Source organism: Sipha flava, unplaced genomic scaffold (genome assembly GCF_003268045.1).
Source record: "Sipha flava isolate LNK unplaced genomic scaffold, YSA_version1 46_pilon_pilon, whole genome shotgun sequence".
NCBI lineage: Eukaryota > Metazoa > Arthropoda > Insecta > Hemiptera > Aphididae > Sipha > Sipha flava.
The window spans coordinates 382,396-406,706 of NW_020273250.1; the positions used below are offsets into that span (position 1 = coordinate 382,396).

General features: G+C 27.5%; 3 protein-coding genes and 1 long non-coding RNA gene across 4 annotated transcripts; 1 reads left to right on the top strand and 3 right to left on the bottom strand.

Annotated features, from left to right (window-relative positions):
- Positions 1-1,257: 1,257 nt before the first annotated feature.
- Positions 1,258-3,376, bottom strand: LOC112689795. Its single transcript, XM_025563647.1, has 2 exons — positions 3,272-3,376; positions 1,258-1,500 (listed from the first exon to the last, which is right to left on the bottom strand). Exons 1-2 carry the CDS (start codon positions 3,298-3,300, stop codon positions 1,275-1,277), a joined length of 255 nt encoding a protein of 84 aa, XP_025419432.1. The 5' UTR covers positions 3,301-3,376; the 3' UTR covers positions 1,258-1,274.
- A 9,853-nt stretch (positions 3,377-13,229) lies between these two features.
- On the bottom strand, positions 13,230-13,643 carry LOC112689711 (zinc finger MYM-type protein 1-like). Its single transcript, XM_025563545.1, has one exon. The coding sequence runs from the start codon at positions 13,641-13,643 to the stop codon at positions 13,230-13,232; it is 414 nt and encodes a 137-aa protein (XP_025419330.1).
- A 3,543-nt stretch (positions 13,644-17,186) lies between these two features.
- Positions 17,187-19,034, bottom strand: LOC112689771. The gene is made up of 3 exons (XR_003149143.1): positions 18,810-19,034; positions 18,494-18,715; positions 17,187-18,433 (listed from the first exon to the last, which is right to left on the bottom strand). It is a non-coding gene; the product is annotated as an uncharacterized LOC112689771 (long non-coding RNA).
- A 151-nt stretch (positions 19,035-19,185) lies between these two features.
- LOC112689754 (aladin-like) lies at positions 19,186-22,452 on the top strand. Its single transcript, XM_025563589.1, has 10 exons — positions 19,186-19,610; positions 19,829-19,938; positions 20,110-20,239; positions 20,349-20,551; positions 20,614-20,773; positions 21,083-21,252; positions 21,312-21,545; positions 21,889-22,020; positions 22,089-22,173; positions 22,239-22,452. The coding sequence occupies exons 1-10, from the start codon at positions 19,515-19,517 to the stop codon at positions 22,401-22,403; spliced, it is 1,485 nt and encodes a 494-aa protein (XP_025419374.1). The 5' UTR covers positions 19,186-19,514; the 3' UTR covers positions 22,404-22,452.
- The last annotated feature ends 1,859 nt before the right edge of the window (positions 22,453-24,311 follow it).

Sequence of the window (24,311 nt, forward strand, 5' to 3'; positions counted from 1 at the left end):
AAGTAATTTATGTAATTTAATATATTTTGATCTAAATAAATTTAATATATTTTTTTATAACACAATGTATAGTTTTTAGAACATGAATTTGTGAAATTGTCTTATCATATAGGGACTGATATTAATATCCATTGTAATTCCATATTTATTTGAATATTAAAAATATAAAATTATTTTTAAAAATTAACCGTTAGTGCAAAGAAACACATGGAAAGTGCACTTGCCTATATCAATAGGAATAATTATTAATTACTAATTAACATTTGTGTCATTAAATTTCAAGTTTTAAAGGGATTATTTATATACTGTCTGTGTAGTATTGAATTTTTTTTTTTTATCGAAAAAAATTAAATATATTTACAATCTGTATTTACATGTTAAACAATAAGTAAAATTGATGACTGATTAGCGGGAATAAGAAGTCACCCAGTGATGGCACCAGTATTTATTTTTATTTTTTATCCAGGTTCAAACCCTCCCCTCAGGGCCAAAAAAAAAAAGAAAATTGTTTTATTATTGATGACGTGTAATATATTCGTAGTTTCATTATTACGCTTTGAACTTAAAATATACAAATATACAAATACTATGATAATTAAATAATTATATTGATAGGTGTTTGAAATGTTTGAAAAGTTTTGTTAACTATGCTATTTTTATATTCCAATAGCTATTAATTTACTGTAATGTAAAAGTAAACTGTAAATTGGTAAAAAAGTTGTATAAAATAATATCTATAGCATTTATTTATCTTATTTATCTGTGCAACAAAAAAAAAAGATAACGATTATTTTTGTTAAATACCCCCCCCCCCCCAGAGCAAGATTGAATGTACACTGCATATATTATACATAAATCTACATTTAAAAAAAATAAAAATTATTTAACTTAAGTAAAATAAGTACTTATTATAAGTAAATTTTATTACAAGCTAATAATTTACTTTAACTAATAATAAATACATAATTAATCTAATCATAGATTTTTGTCTGTCATAAGCCAATTATCTTATTTTCAAAATGTATACTTAATAAATATTAAATACTACTCAAGTAATTTTTATATATATATATATAAATTATGCTTAGTTTTAATTATTTATTATTATTTATTATTTTTAATTACTTTAATTTAATTATTTAAATAATTTTAAAAAATATAATGAAAATTAAATATATACAATTAAAAAAAAAAATTGATATGGATATCATTGTAAATAAATATAAATATGTTATTTCATTGCAGTAACAATTCAAAAATAAATCTTCTTGAATTCAGGTTTTAAACAAAATTTGTTCATAATAATTGATGACCATTTGTGGGAATATTCTATTCATAACTCTTGATTCAACCACTCTGATATCTTTAGAATTTTTCCATTTAGTTAAGAATAGTATATTATCAAACTCAAAAATGGCTCCCACAATTTCTTTTATTTGTGAATATAACTGATAATTGTCATAGGAATCATTATTAATAGTGGTCAATGGTTCAAATAATCTGTGAACATAATATATATATTAAAATTTCATAAAAATTTGTTTAGTAAAATTGTGAAAAGTAAAGCAAATAAAATATTTAATCAAAAATATAAAATATTAATGTGTATAATATACATAGCATACTTATATTCATTAAAACTAAATTTCATTCGTGATATTTATATTTCTTCTATTTTTATGTCTTGTATATATATTTATTCTAATATACATTGTTCCACGAATATATAACTGTGACAAACGTGTATCTCCAAAAATAATCAATATATATTAATTAATTATTAAAAGAGGATTTATATTTTTTACGGCTATAGGAACCAAACACTTTCCGCCCCTACAATGGGTGAAGAATTTATATCATCCCTTCCAAAACATCTAATCTAAATAATCTAAATATTAAATATATAGACATATATACCTACATCCATTTGAATTTTTAGACAATTTTTTCGCTTTTATTAATTAGTCTATTTTGAAAAAATATCAATGGATGTCCACTAAATATTAATTATAACATAAATATAATAAAAACAGATTTTCACAGCAACAGCCTAGGATTATTTAAATATAGTCGATTTAGTAATATAGTGTAGCTTTATTTTTCTCCGAAATTCCGACATCAACGATATCCGATAAAAATAACTATTAAACTAACACATTATTTTATTATAGAACAATATAATGACTTATAACAGCGGTTCCCAAACTGTGCACCGTGATGCCCTAGGGGCACCGCGAGCACTTTCTAAAGGCACCGTGGTCTACGGTTCATAACAAATAGTTTAAAATGTTTAGATTTTTTTCCCCTTATTGTTTTCGTACAAACTTTACAGCAAATAATGAAATATTTTCTATTGTATATTCGGACATTCTCAATTTAACCTTATAATATTTTCATGTAATAATTATAATAATGATAACAATAATTTTATTTATTTAATTGTTAAGTTTAAAAATTCATTAATTTATAATTAAGTTAAATTTTAATAAAATTAATAAAATTAGTTGTCAATGAGTATTTTTTTTTTGTCCTGTCTTTCATGTTATTCACAGCAGGGCACCGTAGCTAAATTGAGTCCAAAAAAAGACACCGCGGAAAAAAAAGTTTGAGAACCGCTGACTTATAATATTTTTGTAAAATATCATAATTTATGAATTTAATCTTTATCAATTTTTTTTTAAATTAATAACTCTCATTAATTTGTGTACCTACACAACATCAATTAAAATTAATCAATGATTTGCACATAGGCGGAAATTGGAGGGGTTTGAAGGGACTAAGGTTTAGCATAGAATGTCTTATCGTATATGTTGCTATAATTCTCAAATATTTGTTATCGTTCAATCAGGATCGCGTCGATCCGTCATGACTCGTTACTAAAAAATTAGACGATAACAAATAATGTAAAAGTTGAGCATAACAAGAGTATAAAATTTTTCCAGTTAGAGATTGACATTTTATGACAGTATATGTTTACACTTAACAATTATTATTACTTATGTACCTATGTAAAAATTCGATTTGGTTTTATTTAGAATCACCGTAAAAATATTGCTGCCCCGTTAAATATTTCAGGGTCTATTACCTCCCCGAATCACTCCTTAAATACGGCACCGATTATCACAAAAAATTTATTATTTAAAATTATTTAGATAATTTGTCTTAGATAACCAATTTTTTTAAAAAGATAAATGTTTGTATCTAGATAAATCATCTAGATAAAATGCACAACGCTAAAAATATTTAAAATAAAGTTAAATTAAAGACTTACGTTAATTCTAGCAGTTTTGAGGAGTCCATGATCAGCTCGCGAATACGGTATGATTGTGTATGTAATGTTTGCAAGACCAAATTGCAAATCAATAGAACAATTTTGTAAATTGAAACTAAATGGTCGAACATAGATACGTTTTTATTAATCTATTCATGTAACCCCACAGAGTACTATACATATATAATCTGTGTAAATGAGGTTTAGATATATTTAAGGTTAATGGTGAAGTCGTACGAACCTACGGTTTTGCATTTCAAACGAAATACGATTCATTCGGGCAGTGTCGCTATATGCATAAACAAAAATATGAGTTTTCCCGATATATTATAATCGATCGAGCACAATTTGTTCAAGTTTAATCGAGAAAATATGAACGTGAAGCGAATTGCGACATCTCACGACGATATCAGCGACATTTGTTCGAACTAGACGACAATCAATTGTAGACGAATTGTACTTGTGTCAGTTTACATATCTCCGAATACACCATTTGAAAAAATGTTTCGTCTTAAATCTAATGACGCACAGTCCTAAGGAATGTTCGAGCAGCTCGAAAAGTATAGCAATCACGATTTACCCATGCTCGTTGGCAGAGACTTAAATTTAGATTTAATCTCGTAAAAAGTATCACTTATTAAATTCTTCATGAAATCATTATGTACGTGTAGCATGCATAAAGAATTAAGTATCTTATCTGTCATTGTTGATCATAACTAGGTTTTCACCCTTCGTAATTAACTGAATGACCCTTCAATGTATCCAAAATATACTTAGAATATTCAATATCTATTTGTGCTTTATAATAGCTATACCAAACCTTAGATTCCGTTAAAAAATTATCTAAAAAACAGTTATATTTCTAATGAGTGATGTATATTGTCGTTCATCAAGTATTCCGGTGATGATTGCAATAATGACTAAGACACTACGTTTTCTTCGGAAAAACGCTGTTTGATAGATGATAATAATAAATCGAGATATCGAATAAAAATAGTAATAATTTTGAGCACAATCGACTGGTACATTTGCTCTATGAATTTATTTCTTAGTAATCTTTGGCATAGTTAATTGAATTTCGGATTCACTTAAGCTTTTTGTATGTTTTTCCAGAGAACTCTAAAGGTAGTATCTGCAGATTCTCAATGTTGTTCAAATAGTTTTGTGAGCTTGATAATTTGATTTTTGATGGTCATCAAGTTTTGGTTAACTCCTTGGAGCACACTGGCAACTTATTCAAGCATGGAAGAATATTCGGCCATAATAAATAAGCAAACCAAAAAAGTGGAATTGATACAAGAGTTAAATAGCTGAAATACACGTTGTTTTATTTTATAATTTACATCACCACCTTTGGACAACTTTTATAGTGCTTCTAATACTACATTTATATTTTCATTAAATACTCTAATGCTTTTATATTTGGTGGTTCAACGTGTTTCACAAAAAAGATGAATATTTGGAATGTGTTCTTGTGGAATTCTTCTGAGTAGATTTTCTCAAAAAAAAGTTTATTCCTATATCTTTTATTGTTTCAACTGTATTAAGAATTTCTGAAACATCACTCAAATCATTAATTACTAGATTCAACTTGTGTGAACCACAGTGAAAAAAATTTGCAATTGGGTATTTATCTTGAATTTGTTTTCTAACTCCACTTTTTTTCGGCTATTGTAGAACAGCCATCGTATGCTTGACCAACCATTTTAGTTAAATCATATCCAAATCTGAGAAGAGATGGAATTTTTCCGAACTTAACTGTTTTAGTGGTACGAACCCTAAAAATTCTTCTCTAACACAAAATTCATTTGTTGATATTTTGTGCACGAACTTTAATTCTAATGATAATTGCCTTGTGCCAGATATGCCATAAAAGTCTTATAGTAGTTATAGAAAAAAAAAAAACTCTTTTTAATGTCTGATTATATCATTGCATATATTTAAAATTTCATTCTGCACCTGATAAGAAATATAAGTGGCATTTGCTGGAGAACTCTGTAGGTGGTAATTTAGTGTCATATATCCAGCATATACTCTAAATTACAATTAACTTTTGAAGATATCATTATCGTCTGTATTTCCTCTGAGAGGAATGATTTTTTACACAACAAAGAACTATGGTTTTTATGAATGGAATAAATGTTTTATGATTAGACTACATTTTTTTTTACTCAATAATTGCAAAATACTTTTGTTTTTATTTTCTACAATTTTACAAAAATCATTTGCTTCATTTGTTGACTCACAATGCCATTTAGATTTAAGATGTTTTTTTTACAGACTGGGTCAGCTTGGTTCTAAAGGGCCCAGGCAGGATTTTATTTGGAAGGGCCCCAGTTACCATACTACAACATTTTTTTTATTATAATTAAATTAAATAAATCATAAATATTAAAAATGGTTTTAAAAATGTAATGCACTATACATAAGAGATTCTATATTTGTAAATTACAGTTGTGAAAATTTTTGTACTTTCTTTAACATTCTCTTACCATAAAATGACCTTGCACTCCTCAATTTAAGTAAGGTTTGAATAATACGCAATAACGGCATAAAACTCCTTTAAGTTTTGCGGAAATGAAAAAAAAATTGTCATTTAACCACTGATAACGAAATGGATGGCCTCCCGAAATTGAGTCTTTATTAAAATTAAATGATTTTTCGGTTGTCAACAAGCACTTGGTAAAAATAAGATTGGTATCATAGGCGCCGACTTTTATATTTTAGCACGGAGGCAAATAAAATATTTATACTATTGTTCATGAATATTATTCCAATTCTCTTTATTGGCTTCAGATAAATGAAAATAAAAATAAAAATTACATGAAATTATGAAAATACAATTTATTTTCTAACTTAATTACAATACATTACATTTTATGATGATAATTTTACAATCTAAAATTATATTTTTTTCAATTTAAAAGTATTTCTTCTTGTCATGCACTTATTTATGAACATATTTCCTATTTTGCTTAGGTCTAAAGATTCTACTACTATGTTATGGCAATTTAGAAGTGCCATAATTTTTTTTTAATAATGAATTTAGATCATTTAACCTGGTCTGCGTCATGGTACTTCTGGTATAAGTTTTTAACCTCCTCAACATAGAAAAAGATAGTTCGGTAGTACATGTAGTAACTGGTACTGTTAATATCAATTGTATGCATTTCCTGAGATCTGTTAAATGAATGACTAAATACGATTTATTTTTAAAAATATTTAATATATCTGCGAATGATAAAACAATTAATCCTTGGCCTTTAATTATATCATGAAACATATCTCTATGAAGTTTTAGTTTATCAATATTTATATCATCCTTGTAAAATGTACATATTATTTCGGGTGATATTTTTGAATCAATTAAAAACATTTCCACATTACATAAGAATGATCGAATTTCAGAGTTAAATCTTAGTTGTAATCCAGAAAGTATATGATCAATGATTTCTTTATATATTTGATTATATTTACTTTCAGGTGAAAATTCAAAGGACTTTGTTACTTCGTCTTCATATTTTTGAGGTTTTTTTCGTTTTCTAGATTCCTTTGGTGCATCTAATTTTAAATCTGACCATTCATTCTTTGCAGATTTCCATAAAATGTGAAATGTATCTCTTAAATTTGAAATAGTATCTTCTAAAGTATTCAAAATTTGAACAGAAAGTTTAAAATTTAATGATTTACTTTGCAATACTGTATTTGTAATCTCCATGTGTTTAAAAATACTTATCACTATTTTAAGCATTATAAAAGTATCTGCAGTTTTTAATTGTTTGAAAAATTCATTTGCCTTTGAACCTGCATCATTGTGTTCAGTTTTTGAAAAATCTGACAAAAATGTCAATAGCTCATCGTAGTTATCCATAACAGAGCACAGAGAAGTATATCGTAACGTCCATCTAGTAGGACAAAATGGTCTTAGAGATGTCATATTTTCAGGTCCGTGAAGTTGGCCGTGCAAAGTTGGCCGCCAAAGCGAAAATTTGGTACATAATTAGTAAGTCATTAGTAAGTATTAGTAAGCATAAATTCAGAATTTGTAAGTACAACCCACACCGATTATCCCTAAAACTAAATTTCCGGCTATCTTCTCGGCAGCCGGAACTTTTTTTTATTTTGAACTTTTGGCATGCCTAAACTTTAGTAAGTAATTATTAAGTATTTGTAAGCATAATTCCCAAATTTGTAAGTCAACACTTACTCGATTATCCCAAAAAGATTGCCAGCCGGAACATTTTTAAATTTTAAAGTTTTTTTTTTTTTAAATATTTAGTTGGTAATTAGTAAGTATTTGTAAGTCATCAACCGAAACTTTTAAGGGTGTACTTTTAAAGTTGTATCTAACCAAATTTTTGCAAGCCGGACTATTTTCGAATTTTAAAGCTTTTATTTACCTAATATTTAGTTGTTAATTAGTAAGTATTTGTAAGTCACCAACCGAATTTTTTAAGCGTGTTCTTTCGTAGCGTTTCGTTTAAGTAAATATTTTAAAAGGGGCACATATAAACTCCTGCACATGAATCTATTGTAATTATAAACTCTACTTGGAAAAAAACAAATAAAATATAGGGTTCATGGAAACTCCACCAGTGAAAAATACACTTTCCTCTTTAATGGTATCAGTGGGAAAAACACTACGGATGATTATGTTCATCAAAGTATATATCATTGGGAATACTTTTTTGTGATATAACAAAGATGAATTAATTTTTAATATTAATAAATGATAAATTTCTACTTATTGTATGTGGACACGATATTATATTCATGTTTTAATTAGCGTGATAGTATGTAAGATGATTTATAACTTGCAAAATTTCCATATACACAATACAAAAAATTATTGCGAGTTGACTTAAATTTTTTTTGTTACCTAATATTAATTATATTAATTTTATGATTCAAAAAATAATATTATTCATAGAAGTATATGAAGTAACAATGATATAGTAATAATGAGTAGTAAAAAAATGTATTATTTTCTAAGTACGTTAGTGTTTGAATTTCAAAATAATTAAGATAATATTATATTTTCATTGGCATTCTTCTTTTAAATATACCTCTGTATGCCCAAGAGCCTTTAAAAAACTAAAGATGACTCTGATCATATATCATTTATTTTAAGAACCGGAAAATCACTGTCAATTTTTTAAAGAAAAAATATTAAATAGAATATGATATTATACCGAGTTCCACTAGGACAATTTATGACTTAACCCGTTGTTGGTCGCATCTTTTATATGTAGGTACTTCTTTGGTGACGTGGTGAGGGATTCTCTCACCTTTTTTAGTATGTCAAATATTGTGTTTTAAATTACCAAAACACATTTATTATGTAATTTGTCTTAACTATTCTGTTATAAGCACTTATAAACTATATATATATCTCAATATTTATATTTTCTTTCATACAAAATACATTACAAATTACATTTTGACCAGCCGAAAATTAACATTATTATTGTTATTACAAAAAAATAAAGAAATTAAATGTTTTATTTTTGAATTTGCAATAACAAATGCAGGGATAGTATATCGTTGTAGAATGTTTTAAATATGTTGCGCAAATTAACTATAATAATAATACATGTCATTTGTCGTCGAACCAAAGAGTTGCAGAGTTCTTGCTCTAATTGTTTTAAAAATGTGCGTCATGGAATAACAATATTAGTGTTTGATTAGTAAATTATTTGGATGTTTATTCCAACAATGTTGAGTAAAGAAAAAAATACTGTCAGTTAGGTTACATACATCTCGGGTTGTTTCTTGAAACTAAGTATTCGCCTTTTATCTACACCTCCTTTTGACATATTATAAAATTGAGTGATTTTTGGTAATTTTTTATCTCCTGAGCTCTGATCAATGTCACATTATGTATGCATTGTTGATAGCATCATACATTTTTTTTCTTTTTTTTTGGAACATATGACAATAAAAGACAGTTATTATCTTCAAATCCAAATTTTGTACTGAATATTTGTCGGTGTTTTGTATCTAAAAATATAACGGTATCTCCCGTTTATTTTTTTTCAGTGTATACCTACCATAGTAGTTTTATAGTCTTTTTAGAAATTCGACCGCTAAAAGGATTGAAGTGAACCAATTATCAATAATAATATTACGGCCTGTTTTAGCAGTTGGTTTTATTATATGTTTGACAACAATAGCTCTACTATTGTTTTGTAAAAATGGTCAAACAGATTCTTTGCTTCGGTAAATTTCCATATTTACTGTATAATATACACGCGAATGTACCAAAACAATCTTTAAAAAAAATCTTTATTCCATATTTATTAGTTTTGTTAACTATGTAGTAACGAAATTTACATTTTCCCCGGAAGCCCTCTAACGTTCCGTCGATTGTACAATATTCTCCTGGTATATAAAATGATGTAAACAATTTACGAATTCATCAAACACCGTTCTAATTGGTGCCAAATTGTCAATTTTTTTTCGTTCATTTCGATTGGGTATGTTATCAAATCGTAAAGCTTGAAGTAAAAGGTAAAAACTTCTTTCAGACATCACAGCACGAACAATGTCTGGAGCTAATCCATCGTTTGCCTACAAGTTGGAAAGATTTATGTGGTTACTTCGCAAAATACCACCAATATAAAAGAGACCGTAAAGTGCTTGAATTTCATCTACATCAGTATCTAAAACATCTTTGTCTCTTTGATAATTATCATGAATTTTTGGCAAATATATATTGGTACAAATAGTAATTTCTTGTAAACAATCGTTGGGGATAAAAGTTCCCAAGAGTAAATTATAGTTTCAGTATTTTTTGCTACCGATTTCACGTCAGGAAGGTTCTACTAGAATCGATACAACAAGACATTTCAGACTCACTTCCATTTTCAATAGATTCATCATTGCTTTCTAGATCATCATTTTGTATTTATCCCTGACTGTAAACTTTATCTTCATAAAGTAAAGTAGATATGTTATTATGCATAGTAAAAACTTCACAAAAAAAAATGACTTGTTTGGTCGCGTAAAGAGATTTTCTCTTACGCGTTGGACGGATACTGATAGTAGATAATCAATTAAAATGTTGATTAATACCCATCTATATTTAGATTAAACATATCTGATAAGGTATAGCATAACTACTAGATAATAAAACGATATAAGAAACAGTAGTGACCAAAATAATATTGTCGTGAGATAATCTCTCACCACGTCACCATTGACGGGTTTTAAATTAATTTTTTTTTTTATTGACTTCTAATTTTTAACTGAAGACAATTTAATTAATTTAACTTAACTTGCACAGTTAATTATTTTCATGTTGCCCACCTTTGAATATTTATTTCAGATGGTCGGAAGAAAATGTAATTATGACAAAAATGATTTGTTTGAAGTTCTGCGTATATTTAAAACGGATACATTAAATGCATTAGGAAAAAGTACCGATTCATTATGGGAAAGAATATGTAACCATTTCGGTAACAAAATTAAACCAAGTGCTTTATATACAATTATAAAATGCAATAGATATAACTGCCACGAGGTTTTAGGCATTAATGAGGAAGCCTATTCAGATAATGAGGATTCCACTTCAAATGATACATGCATTTCTGATGAACCTATTGATAATCTAAAATATGAAAATATTTTCGAAATAAATTATCACTCTTGGCTATCAATGCTTTCTACTGATAAGTTATCATTGAAAACCGGCTGGACGCATAAAATGTTTGAATATATTTTACCAAAATTGGAAAATAATTGTATTTTAATGTTCAAAAGGCACTCACTAAACCCTATGAGTTCTAATAACTACTTTGGATGCCAAGGTTATTGCAAAGAATGTAAAGCTACTAATAATTTACGTTGTATGCAATCTCCTAAAGAAAACGAAAATGTAAAATTGTATTATACGCTGAGTAAGGTTAATGAAAAAAATCATACATATATATCTAAACGGCCTTTGTCAGGAACAGTAAGAGAGGAAGTGTCCAAAAAAATATGCGATGGCAAAATGGCAGTAAATTGGAGGAGAGATTTTATTACTCAAAATCAAAATACTCGAACACTTTATTCCCTAGACATATTACGCAAGAGTCGTCAAGAGTATAAAGAGAAGACACAGTTTAAAAATATATCTTCAGGAAAAAATGTTTTAGAATCGCTGCAATGTTTAAAGTATGAGGAAGAATATAACACAAGTATTCATAAAATCGGACTTGATCCATTTCATGTTTTTTACTGGACTCCGGCACAAACTATAGTTTACAACCACTATATCCAGAAAGAAAATAACAGAATATTAATAATTGATACCACAGGGACGTTATGTAAAACAATCGAGAGATCTTACAATAATGTTTCAAGTCATATTTTCTTATACCAAGGAGTCATACAAACTGGTTTACCTTGTGGACAATTACCTGTCACACAAATGTTATCAGAATGCCATAATATTAATCAAATTAATTATTGGTTATCAAATTGGATGACAAGTGCCAAAACTCCAAAAATTGTCATTTGTGATCATTCATTAGCATTATTAGGTGGTATAGCAAGGTCAATAGCAGGAGAAGTAAATTTAAAATCATACATGGATAAAGCGTTTTCAATCATAACTATGCAGTCAGCTATAACTTTAAAAACATTTATTCGGGTGGATTATGGACATGTAATGAAATTCGCCAGTAACTGTATTTTAAAGAATCGAAAGCCAATGTAAAAAGGTTTTATCTCAAGGTCATATCCAGATTGGTGTACAACAATTGAAAACGCTGAAGCAATTATTCAAAATGTATTAATAACATCTAATAGTGAATACGAAGGATTTACCAACAATGATCGTAATAGCCCTAGTGAAAGCGAAAATGCGAAAATGTATTTAAAAAAAGCAATTGCAGGAATGAATGAAATAGTTATAGAATACGAAGATGATAGTTTAATAGCAGAAGGTCTTGAAAACGAGGAAAATGTTGAAGGTTACTTACATACATGGATATTAAACTTAAAACAGATCGCAGAAGATAAGTATGTAACAACATGTAGTGATTTCATTTATGAGAATAATAATTATCATTTTTTACCTTCATTTACCAAGTCATTTATTACATTCTTAAGAACTTATCCTTTGTAGTCAGCTATAATGACAAACATTTTAATGTCTCACAGTTAACTGCATCATCTGCTAGTGTGGAAAGCTATTTTAATGATTTAAAAAATAGATCATTCCACAATGAAAAACTGCCAATTCGTACGGACAAATTTATATGTAAACATTTAAAAGAAATTGAAGGTATGTTAAAGTTGTCAAAACATGATGAGCAATACAAACAAAATAAAGACCTTTTGAAAGAACCAAATCAATATTTATTTATAAATATATATTTATTTTGTTGTTATAAAAAAATTATTTTGTTAAACACTAGCTATCTATTTATCATAATGTTTTATCCAAATATATATAATTTTATTATGATTTTAATAATTTTTGTTAGATACAACTTTAAAAGTACACCCTTAAAAGTTTCGGTTGATGACTTACAAATACTTACTAATTACCAACTAAATATTTAAAAAAAAAAAACTTTAAAATTTAAAAATGTTCCGGCTGGCAATCTTTTTGGGATAATCGAGTAAATGTTGACTTACAAATTTGGGAATTATGCTTACAAATACTTACTATTTACTTACTAAAGTTTAGGCATGTCAAAAGTTCAAAATAAAAAAAAGTTCCGGCTGCCGAGAAGTTAGCCGGAAATTTAGTTTTAGGGATAATCGGTGTGGGTTGTACTTACAAATTCTGAATTTATGCTTACTAATACTTACTAATGACTTACTAATTATGTACCAAATTTTCGCTTTGGCGGCCAACTTCATGGATCTCATATTTTCGTCTTTTTGATTCGTTTTAAACCAAGATAGTCTCTTAGGTGATTGTTTAATTAATCTAATTAATTCTCTTATAAAATTTAGTATATCTCTAGCATTTTTTACATTTCGCATCTTGGCTAACAAGATTTAAAAAATGAGCTTGACAGTGAACAAACAATGCTCTTGGTTCAATTTCTTTTATTCTAGCTTGTAATCCTTTATGAATTCCAGAAACATTGCTAGCACCATCAAAACATTGTCCTCTAATATTATAAAAATCTAATTCTAATCTACACAAAATATCTTTCACAATTTTGAAAAGAGTATCAGAATCAGTTTTAGGCGTTTCGTAAAAACCCATAAAATATTCTTCGATTTCCAACGATTCTTTGTCCACTGTTCTTAAACAAAACGAAATTTGTTCTTTGACAGTAATATTACTAGTTTCGTCTAATAAAATGGCATAAAATGTGTTTTCTTTAATTTGTTTGATAATATTTCTAATGACTTCTAATGACAGCATGCTAAGAATTTCATTAATTATATCGTGAGAAATCCACTTATATTTTGTTCTACCTAACCAGTTATTTAATTCAGTCGAATCTTCCGATCGAAGTTTTAATAACTGATTTAAATTTGCAGATTCGTCTGTATGCCTTCTTAATGCTAAGCCTTGTTTTGCCAAAAAAAAATACTGAAGATATTATTTCATCAAGAGCTAATCTAGATTCTTCCATAGACTTTTTATGACTATCCGATATTTGTGCATATACATTTGCATTTGTTTTAATAAGAGTTTTTAACTACATTAGTTTTGTGCAATTCTGAATTTTCGTGCATATTAAACCTTTCAACAGCTTTTTTCCAGTTATTAAAACCCTCGGAAATAAATACAGAAACATTATTATTACTATTATTACTCATAGATTTACACAATTTGCAAAACGCTTTATCGTCGATTTTATTATGTTCTAACCAGTCGTATTTATTTAACCAAGATACTAAAAATTTTCTTTTTTTTTGAAACATCTTTAGAGGACGAATTATTTCCACAATCAATTTGATTATCACAATTTAAATTTATGTTAGAAGTGGAAGTAGATGAAGATAAACTATTATCAGAATTAATAAGGCTATTAGAATCAGAATTGTTTTTCGGAATAGTTTTTTTTTTGTACATACTTCCACATAGACATAATGAATTATTTTGTGTCTGAATTACTTATTTGGCATGCCCTTCAAAAGTTAAATAATTTTTAACTCATATATTAAATAATATGGTCTATAAAGAACATAGAAATTACCTTAGTGTTGTCAATCTGCGAATAAAGCACGTACGCTTCGTATGGACAGCGACAGTAAAATGATCAACTACTGAACTACATAGTGTTATACTCAGTATTCAGTTATCAGTACTGTATAAATGTAGAATAGTCAATATAATTTAGAAGAAATGAAAATACCATAGTACAGGTTATAAATAATTTCAACTAAAGATATTGTTATTAAGTTTCAGTTCAGCTTCAGTTTGTGCGTGTGTATAAAGTATATATATAGTTATCACACAAGTCTTTCGTCATTACCGTGACTATTAGGCATTTCTAATTGGAGCTATATACATTACACATATATATATATATATATATAAATGTACTTATACGTTATCTATAATTTGTGGTATTTTATGAGTTATGTTCAGCTATTTTTAGATAATTTGTCCTTTTGATAAACATTTTCATATCGATATCGAAATTCAATAGCTTATAATAATAAGTAATAACCAAATAATTTTTTTCACAAAAGCGAAGTGCTGTTTCTACGTTTTACCATCCATTAAAATCGAAGAACGGGGGCAACGCCCACGTTAAAATTAAAGTACAGGGGCAATTGCCCCCGTGTAGTCGGCGCCTATGATTGGTATTGAATAAAATATACAAACTCTGTAAAACACTAATATATTTTATAAGGTACTATTGTTGCGTGCGGGTAATTCAACTGTTGTGATGAAAATGTGATAGGATAGTTCCAATAAAAATACTCAAACTAAATTAAACTGCTTATTGAAATATTTCTAAGTACGCTTAGAATTAAATTAACAAATATACTGGCGTGAAGGTGCTCGCTAAAACACGTCTTAAACACTTCTGAATAGTGGTCTATTCCCAACCCCCTTAGATACTTAGATTTTGTGGGAATCCACCTGTATGGCATTGTGACCTTAATCTCTCGACTCGGACCTGGTCTGAGTAAAGGTCTATTCACACTACAACGGAACGGAGACGGGACGGAATCCGTAGGGAACCCGTCCGGTCATGTAACAAATATTGTTTCTATGTTTTTAAATGTAAGCGTTCATATTTATCCGGAACGATAACGGAACGGTGCAACGGCCCGGGGACGGGCGATAAAAATATTCTTTGCGACTATTCTTAAACGGGTTTCCGTCCGGATTTTCCGTCAAATCGTATGAGAATCGGCATTCGGCGGATCGCATGTAGTCAAAAACATATTATTTGTTCATATAATCACAATTATGTACCCACAGATTTCTTGTTTGCTTTTTTTATTTTTTCGGATTCTTCTTCATCTAATATTAATGCAATCATCGCCAGCTCTTCATTAGAAAAATTAGCCATTTTCGATGTTTAATAAACGAGAAATAAGGTGCTTACAACTGACACGTTAGGACACAAATGACTTACATTTTTGAAAATAAGTTCATTAAATATTTAATAATAATAGTTGCTATCTTTAGTCATATTGATTTTACGTTATCTATTTAATCTAGCCCTGTCCGTTCCGTTTAGTGTGAACGCAACAGAACGGGTGACCCGGACGGATGAAATTCCGGCACGGTTCCGTCCCGTTGTAGTGTGAATAGACCTTAATCCGACAGGCGAGCCTTGTCAACTTGGATTCTTACATAATATTATGTTCTGCTAATAATAATAATTTAGTACCTCGACCCGGATCTGGTTTGAATATTTAAAATAATTCCCTCGTCGGCAAGTTAGCCTTGTCGATTTAAGATATCTCGGCTCGGACCTGGTTTAATGTTTAACTAATCCTCCTGTCGACAAGTGGGCCTCGTTGACCAAGTCTACTTTTGTATGTTCCATTACTTAACTGGTTTTGATATTTCTTAAAATACGATGTGCCCTCATGTTATTTACATCTGAATACATTATATTATATTACCCACTGGATTATGTGATGCTCCCATGTAATGACCTATATTGTGTATATCTGTAAGAGTCGTAAGGACCTACATTTATGTATGTCCGTAACACCTCCGCGCGAAAAGAAATATTTCTGTCCTCACATAGAAATCTTTTATAATCTGCCCTAATTTTTAATATTTTGTTTTACAATTTCATTTTTTTTTTGAACATGATATGATATGGTTTACAAAATTTTTATGATTAATACAATGTTTGAAATTTTACATGATTATTAGATTTCTTATAATTTTGATTTATACATTTTATATAATGTGATTAACAATATTAATATATTTTATATATATATATATATATATATATATATATATATATATATATATATATATGATAATTGAATACAATATGAAAGTTAATTACCTTAATAATTATTTGAATATAATATAATATTAAATAATTTATTATAACATAATTTACATTAATATATCTTATACTAAGTTTACGATTTTTTTTTTTTGTTTTTGTAAATACTTAGTATTCCTAATTGTTATTTCCCATTCCTTATAATTATTAAAATACATTTTTTTTTCTTTTAATAATACTCTTAAATTATTGTCCCATACCCTTATATTTATTATAAAATATAATTATATATAATAATTATTATTTTCCTTATTCCTCTCTCTTCATGATTTCCTCACTTTTAAAAATGTTGTTACGTGCCAACCGATCGATCTGATAATTCAGTGTCAACGTCTCAGTCAACACGCTTGGTTGTAGGTGTAGTAAGGAATAATTAAGACTTTTTAAAATAATTAAATTTATTTAACTCATAAAATTATCCTAACTACAATTCTGTAAATATTCTAAGTAGAAATTATCTAAGTCCTAACAATTGTTACTTATAAAAATAATATGAAATATTTCTAAGTGAAGGTGCTCAGTGCAGCATAGCCAAAACTCGTCTGAATAAGGCCTGTTCGGGACCCACTTTTATATCTGATATCTGCATGTGTGTGTGTAAATCTTAAATGTGTGTGGGTAAATGAAAAATGATAATTTAATATGATAAATGTGATGAGTCGTTATTGATTCTGTGTGTGTGTGCTCTAAAATATGATAATTCTCTATTGATTCTGTATGCGTGTACTATCTCTTGACCAGCCCATACTTAATACAAGATCCAGGATGTGGTCAACTACCCACGTGTATGTGACTCCGATATTCATATTCTTACTTAAACAGATAACCATGTGAACAATTTAACTTATTCATACGTCTGGTTTCGATGTTCATGAGAAACTCTTATAATGTGTGTTTTATACTTTGTGACTACGCGGGACGCGACAATATATTCAAATGTCTTAAAAATTATTTTACTTTAACTGTCCTGGCTTCTATACCCTCGCTCATTTTCCCTTTTTTTTTTTTTTTATTTATTAAACTAAAGACTATTTGCACTCACGCCTCTTCTTATCTGTAATACATAAATTTACTTTCATTATTTATTCTTATACTGTATCTACATAACTTAATTAATTTTTTAGGTTTAATCTTACTTATTTTGTAATTAAAGATACACTTTGTATAAATAACATCTGTTACAGGATCATGACAGTGTGTTATATCGTGTTCTTTATTACAGACTAGATCATGAGTTTCTTTTAGATTCAAAATTCTACAATTTTTTCTAACATACCCTATTGTTTCATTATATGATAACCTGTTGTTAGATTTATCTATTAATTTTAAGTTAAAAATATTATCATTATTATCACTATATTTTGTAATGTCATAATTTCAGGTACCCTTAATTTTTTTAATATTTTTATGTCCATTAACCCATTTCATGTAACAATGACAGGTTGTGTATTATTCGAATACAAATATCTTGAGATGAATACCGAACCAAGACTTGTTGCCCCCTGGTAATTAACACTTATGTCAATCTGCCCCAATAAAGGTCTCAACACGTCTGGTTTTTTTCGGAATATTCCCCCTAGATACCGTTTCAGTCTATCTACATCCTGTCTGTTGAAAATTCTCAACTTGTTGTTTTCTGTTTGGATTATTGGTCTTCCTTGTATTTTCACTGGCTTGTATTTGTCCAAACTATGACACATTGACCCTGATACTAGCAATAAATCCATTTTGTTAGCAAAACGTATAAGTAAATAAACCATAATGTTCTTACAATTCTGAATGAATCACATCCTAGAAGGCGATCAATTTTATGTATCCGTCAAATACAATGTTTCATTAGAATAACTTCATTAAAAATTCAATAAATTTTCTTATGTCTATCTTGACGGCTAAAAACCAGAAATTGTTACCTCATTCTCGATTGCATTGTCACTGGTGAAACAGATTGCAAATGTCGCATATAAGATTATTGTAACAGTCTCACAGTGTTCAACTAAACAAAATTGAATATACAAAATCAATTGCCTTAGTTACTATGTAATTATATTAAAGCATACTAGGTTTTTTTTTTTTTGAGGGTCATCTACCTTATAAAAAGGACATTTAAGGGCCGCCTCAGCATAAAGGTTGGAAAACACTGCTCTAAATTATTTAAACTTTAAAGTGAAATTTTAAAACATAATTAATATTATAGACTGAGTAAAAAAGATTCCTTCGTAAATTCAATAAAATGAAAAGAATATACTATAGATGACTGATATTTGCAAATAATAATATTATTCTGAATGAAATAACATTTCAAAAATTATAAATCAAATTCTTGGTTGTTTGCTGATTAAATCCTTATCTTTAACCAAGAATTTTATCAAGATTACATTAATTCTTAACCATATACTTACTTTATTATTATTATTATTTTTTTTTTTTTGTGAACACTGTCTCTTTTATCAGTTATATTGCGAACTTCACATTAACGTTTTAACGGCTAAGACAACTATCAATACTTCTAACTGCATCTCTGAAATTATGTTCTTTATTTAAATGTGATTTATTTTCATGTTTATATTATTTATTCATTTTACGTGTTTGACCTGTATTTTTTCTAATACCGAACACCGGGTACAGTTAGTCTGTTGTGCGCATTAATTACGAATTTAAAATACATCCTCACATTGATAACTTACTCGCGAAATAAGATATCGTTGGAGTAATATACATTGTTGTATTATATTTGTTCTATCCTAATTCACGAATTTAATTTTAATAAAATATATTAAGTATAAATATCAGGTATGTGTTCCTTGAGGGATTTTCCCGAATTACGGGATCAAAGTCTCACAGATAAAAACGCGTCAATGAATATAGTCATAAAAAGAGTGAAACCAGAGGTTAGTACATCAATGTTAAGTTTTTTATGATTCTTTTTGGTCTTTGTTAGAATTAGTGCCCATTTTTTTTCTAATTGAATGCAATAATTTAAAGAATGTGGCTATTGATTACGATGACATTGAATTAAAACAAAATACATTTATTACATTTATTTTTGATTGTTAAGCGTACTTGTTCATAATAAATATTAATTTAATACAAATTTTCTTAATTATAGGCAATCAATTATCCAAAAATTGTAGTGCAGTTACTAGTTGATCAAAATCCAGGAACTTTATTTTTACCAACTTCAGGACTAAATACATTACAAAAAGTTATAAATAAATGGTTGGTAAATTTTGCTATCACAATGATAATATTAATAGTTTAAATCAATATTTTGATCAGTTATATATTTTTCATCGAACAAGTAAATAATTATCAGAATAATTGTATTTTTACTTTTGTTATACATATAAAAAATCATATTTTATCACCTTTGTTCTTTTATTCTTATAGTGCTGAAGAAGGTTTTTGGACTGCTTATGAAGAATTTACTCATTATATAAAAAATAATTCTAATAACATATCAATCATTGTATATCCATTGAAATTTATTTTAAAATTTTCACCTCGTGCAAATTTAAAGGTTACCTATACATTTAAATTGTATTATTAATTATATACATACATATATCTACATGTATAATTATATTTAAATTTTATTTAATTTTCCTTAACTTTTATTATTGTTACAGGGCCCTGAAAACTTAATATTACCAGATATCAGTAGAACAAAATTATGGTCTTCAAGTGTAATACGTTGTATGTCATGGCATCCACAAACTGTTAAACTTGCTGTTGTATCATCTCATGATATTATTTACGTTTACAATCGCAAAGGTTCCGAAGCAAGAATAAAAAATAAATCTCAATATGCCATATTATCATTAGCTTGGAGGTTGTAAAAAACATTTATTAATCAATTTTAAACCATATTATAATTAACCTTCAATATTTTAGACCATTTAGTGTTGGTACTTTGGCTGTTGGATGTGAAAAAGGAATTTTTATCTGGACCATTGAATTTAGTAATATTCACATAAGACCAGCAGTTAATAACAAATGCAAATTGGTTAGAGATAATCATAGATATATTACTGGATTATCTTGGAATAAGATGGTATATATTAACTCTATTATACACTAATTTTTAATTCATTATTTTAGTATAATTTCTGTTTGGTTTGGATATTTAAAAAGATGAACCATCAAATTTAAATTTGGGAAATTATTTAATTTATTAACTGTGAATTGATTTAATTATATTTTCTATTTCTGATGTACCATGTCTTCAGTAGTTTGTTGAATTTCTGTTTTTGAAACATTAGCACACTACTGAAGACTTGTTTGTATCCCAAAATAGTAAATTATAGAAATACTTAGTTGTATCATGTAATGTTTTATTTTAATTAATTAATCTAATTTTCAGGGTGATCTTTTAATATCTAGTGCAGTGACATCTAAAACCATGTATGTTTGGAATTATGCTTTTGAGGAGTGTGTGCCGTTACACAGAATAAATTCGGACACATTAAATTTTGTTCATTGGTCACCTGATAATACTAAAGTTTTCTCTTGTTCAACTAATGAAACATTTAGGTAATTTTGATTGATTTTTTTTCTATCATTACATTCTATTATTCCATTTATTTGTGTAGAATTTGGTCAACTGATAAATGGACCGCAGATAGATGGTCATTGAATAACCGATCTAGAGTGCAGTGCGCATGTTGGTCACCTTGCAGTTCAGTGTTATTATTTGCGACAAACTCAAGTCCAATCATAAATGCTATTGACTTCCGAAAATCAGATGTATTTAACGGGTCAACAAATTACAAAAAAGTTGCATGGCCTGTTATTGACTTAAAAAGTGAATGTGTAAATGACAAAGTGTAAGTAGTCATTAATTAAGTATTTAATGTTGTTTACAAATATGAATTGTTTTTGACATATATGATATTTCAAAAAATATACATATAACAGCTTATATAAAATAACATTAAATTCTTTTATATTTTAATTATTTTTAATAACATTAATTTAATGGCATTTCAACTATTAGAGCCTAAATGTTATAAATTAATTATTGTACTCGTATTTACATTCTATGACTATTTTAAAATTTAAAAGTATCAAATTTACCATATTTTCTTCATTGTTAAAAGACAAAAGATGTAACTTAAATATATCAATTAATTATTAATTATTTTAATCTTTATACTATTTATGTTTTAGAATTGGTGGAATACCTTTAGATATGTGTTGGGATCAACATGGTAAAAGGTTAGCTATTACTTTTAAGAATAGTAGTGCATTGGTTGTATTCCAAACTACTATAAGTGTTGCTGTTGTTGACTGTATTCCATTGTAAGTACTTGATTAGGCGTGTAACTTTTCTATCCAAAATGTTGTAACACTAGTTTTGTATATTTAAGTTGTATAATACAAGGCCGTCTTGATGAAGAACCTTCTACAATTGCTTTTCAACCAACTTATGAAGAAGGCTCGTTATTGACAATTGTATGTACTACATAGAATTTTTCTTTTTCTATATTTTCAATACTTTGAACTGTAAATTTCTACAGGGCTGGTCTAATGGTAATATTGAATACGTACCATTTACGTATAGCTGTAAGTCAGTACACGAACCTGAATTATCTGAAGCAAATATTTCTAATACTAGTAAGAACATTTCTGGACGAGCAAGTCTGGCTGCTTCTAATTCATTAATTGAATATTTGTTGAATTAAATTGAAATGTTTAGGTAGTTTTATATGAATTTTTCTATTAAGCTTATTTAAAAATATTGAATGTATAACATTATTTTTTCATATTACTACAATATATGTTTAACTTTTTATGGTAAATACAACTGTATTAATTATAAAAGAACGTTCCGTTTCTTATATTATAATTAAATTTGTGCTGAAAAAATTAGTAAAATATTCTTTCATTTCTAATTGTATTTTTATATAAATATATATATTGTAACGTAACCAAAATCAGAGAACCATTACACAATAAATAAAATATTTAGTATGAGTGGATATACAAGTAGAACTGATATTAGAAAAGGAAGGTAATTATGTAATTATGCACTCCGCTATCAACATGTAGTGAGTTTAACAGTCACACTGATAAATGTCAGTTCCAATTACAAACGTCCCTAAATAATTGTCTTATAACGTTGTGCCAAATATACAAAATTATCTTATTCGGATAATAAAAAGCTGCTACGAGATATCAAAATGATACTTCGTCTACAAACTTAGGGTCAACTAAAATGCCCAAATCTATTTTTTTTTTTTATGTTATCTAAATAATTTTGAAAATACCATATTTTTTTAATCCCATCTAAATTGTTTTGAATGTTATCAAACTTCAAATCAATATCAATTCTTCGTAACAATCAATTGTTTTTTATTAAACATCAATCAAATCTTTAGCTTGGTAAAAAGTTCAATCTTGGTAAATTTTTTTCTAATATCCTCTCTAGTCCTTATATAGTGTAATTTCATATATAATCTCGATATCTTCAATCATTTTACCTAAAATTTTTACATTTCTAATTAACATGTACTATAACAATACTAACTTGACTTTTACATTACAATACATAAAAAAAAAAAAATATTTATATTAATTATTGAAGAAAAATAAAATACTCTAAATGAAAAAAAATACAAAGTAATTAAATTAATTTAACCAGTAGTATTATCTTAATATATATAAAATAAATAGATGTAAAAATACATATTAAAAAAAAAAACAAGATAAACTACTTGACAAGATATGCTAAGTTAGAATAAATAATATATTAATATAATAAATAATTTCTGTGATTCATTTAGAATTAGTAGATAAGTCATTTTGGGGCAACTATTTAGTTAAGAGTTATATAGTAAACAATAAAAATAAATGTAAGTTATAAATGAGTAGCTAGCGCAGGCTTATGCAACTCTATGATAAGCCCCAAATTAATAAAAACGATTTTATTGAGGAACGAACAGGAACTAGCACCCTGCTACACTCTAATGATGAAATACAAATACATTTAAAATGATTAAATTAGTATGTTTATTTATTTTGAAAAAATATTGATATTTTTTTTGTATTTGTTTTAATTTTTTATCAATTCACACTCCTGGACCACTTTCATACACATACTCAGATAATATTTAATGGAATCAGAGGCGGATTTCCCATTAGGCATTGTAGGCAGCTGCCTAGGGCGGCAAATTTTGTAGTGTTTTATTAAAAAACATCAAACGATCAAACATATAGTACATCGTATATGATATTCAGTATACCAATCTATTTTGGTTCATTATAATTTATAGTCATTACCTATAAATATTATAGTAAACAATTATATAGAAAGCAGTTTTTGATAATACTATATATTTTATTTTATTTTGTAGGTTTTTATTCAAATTCAGTGAACAACCATTGACATTTTTTTCAAAGTAGGCTAAATAACTTCAGGCGAAAAAAATAGTCTAAAAATTAAAATGGATGTCCACTACTATTGTCTATATATTAAATATTTAGAGTAGGTATTTTGGAGGGGTATTGTAACTTTTTCACCTATTATAGGAGCGGCAAATTTTTGGTGCCTATAGCCGTAAAAAAGATAAATCCGCCTCTGAATGGAATAC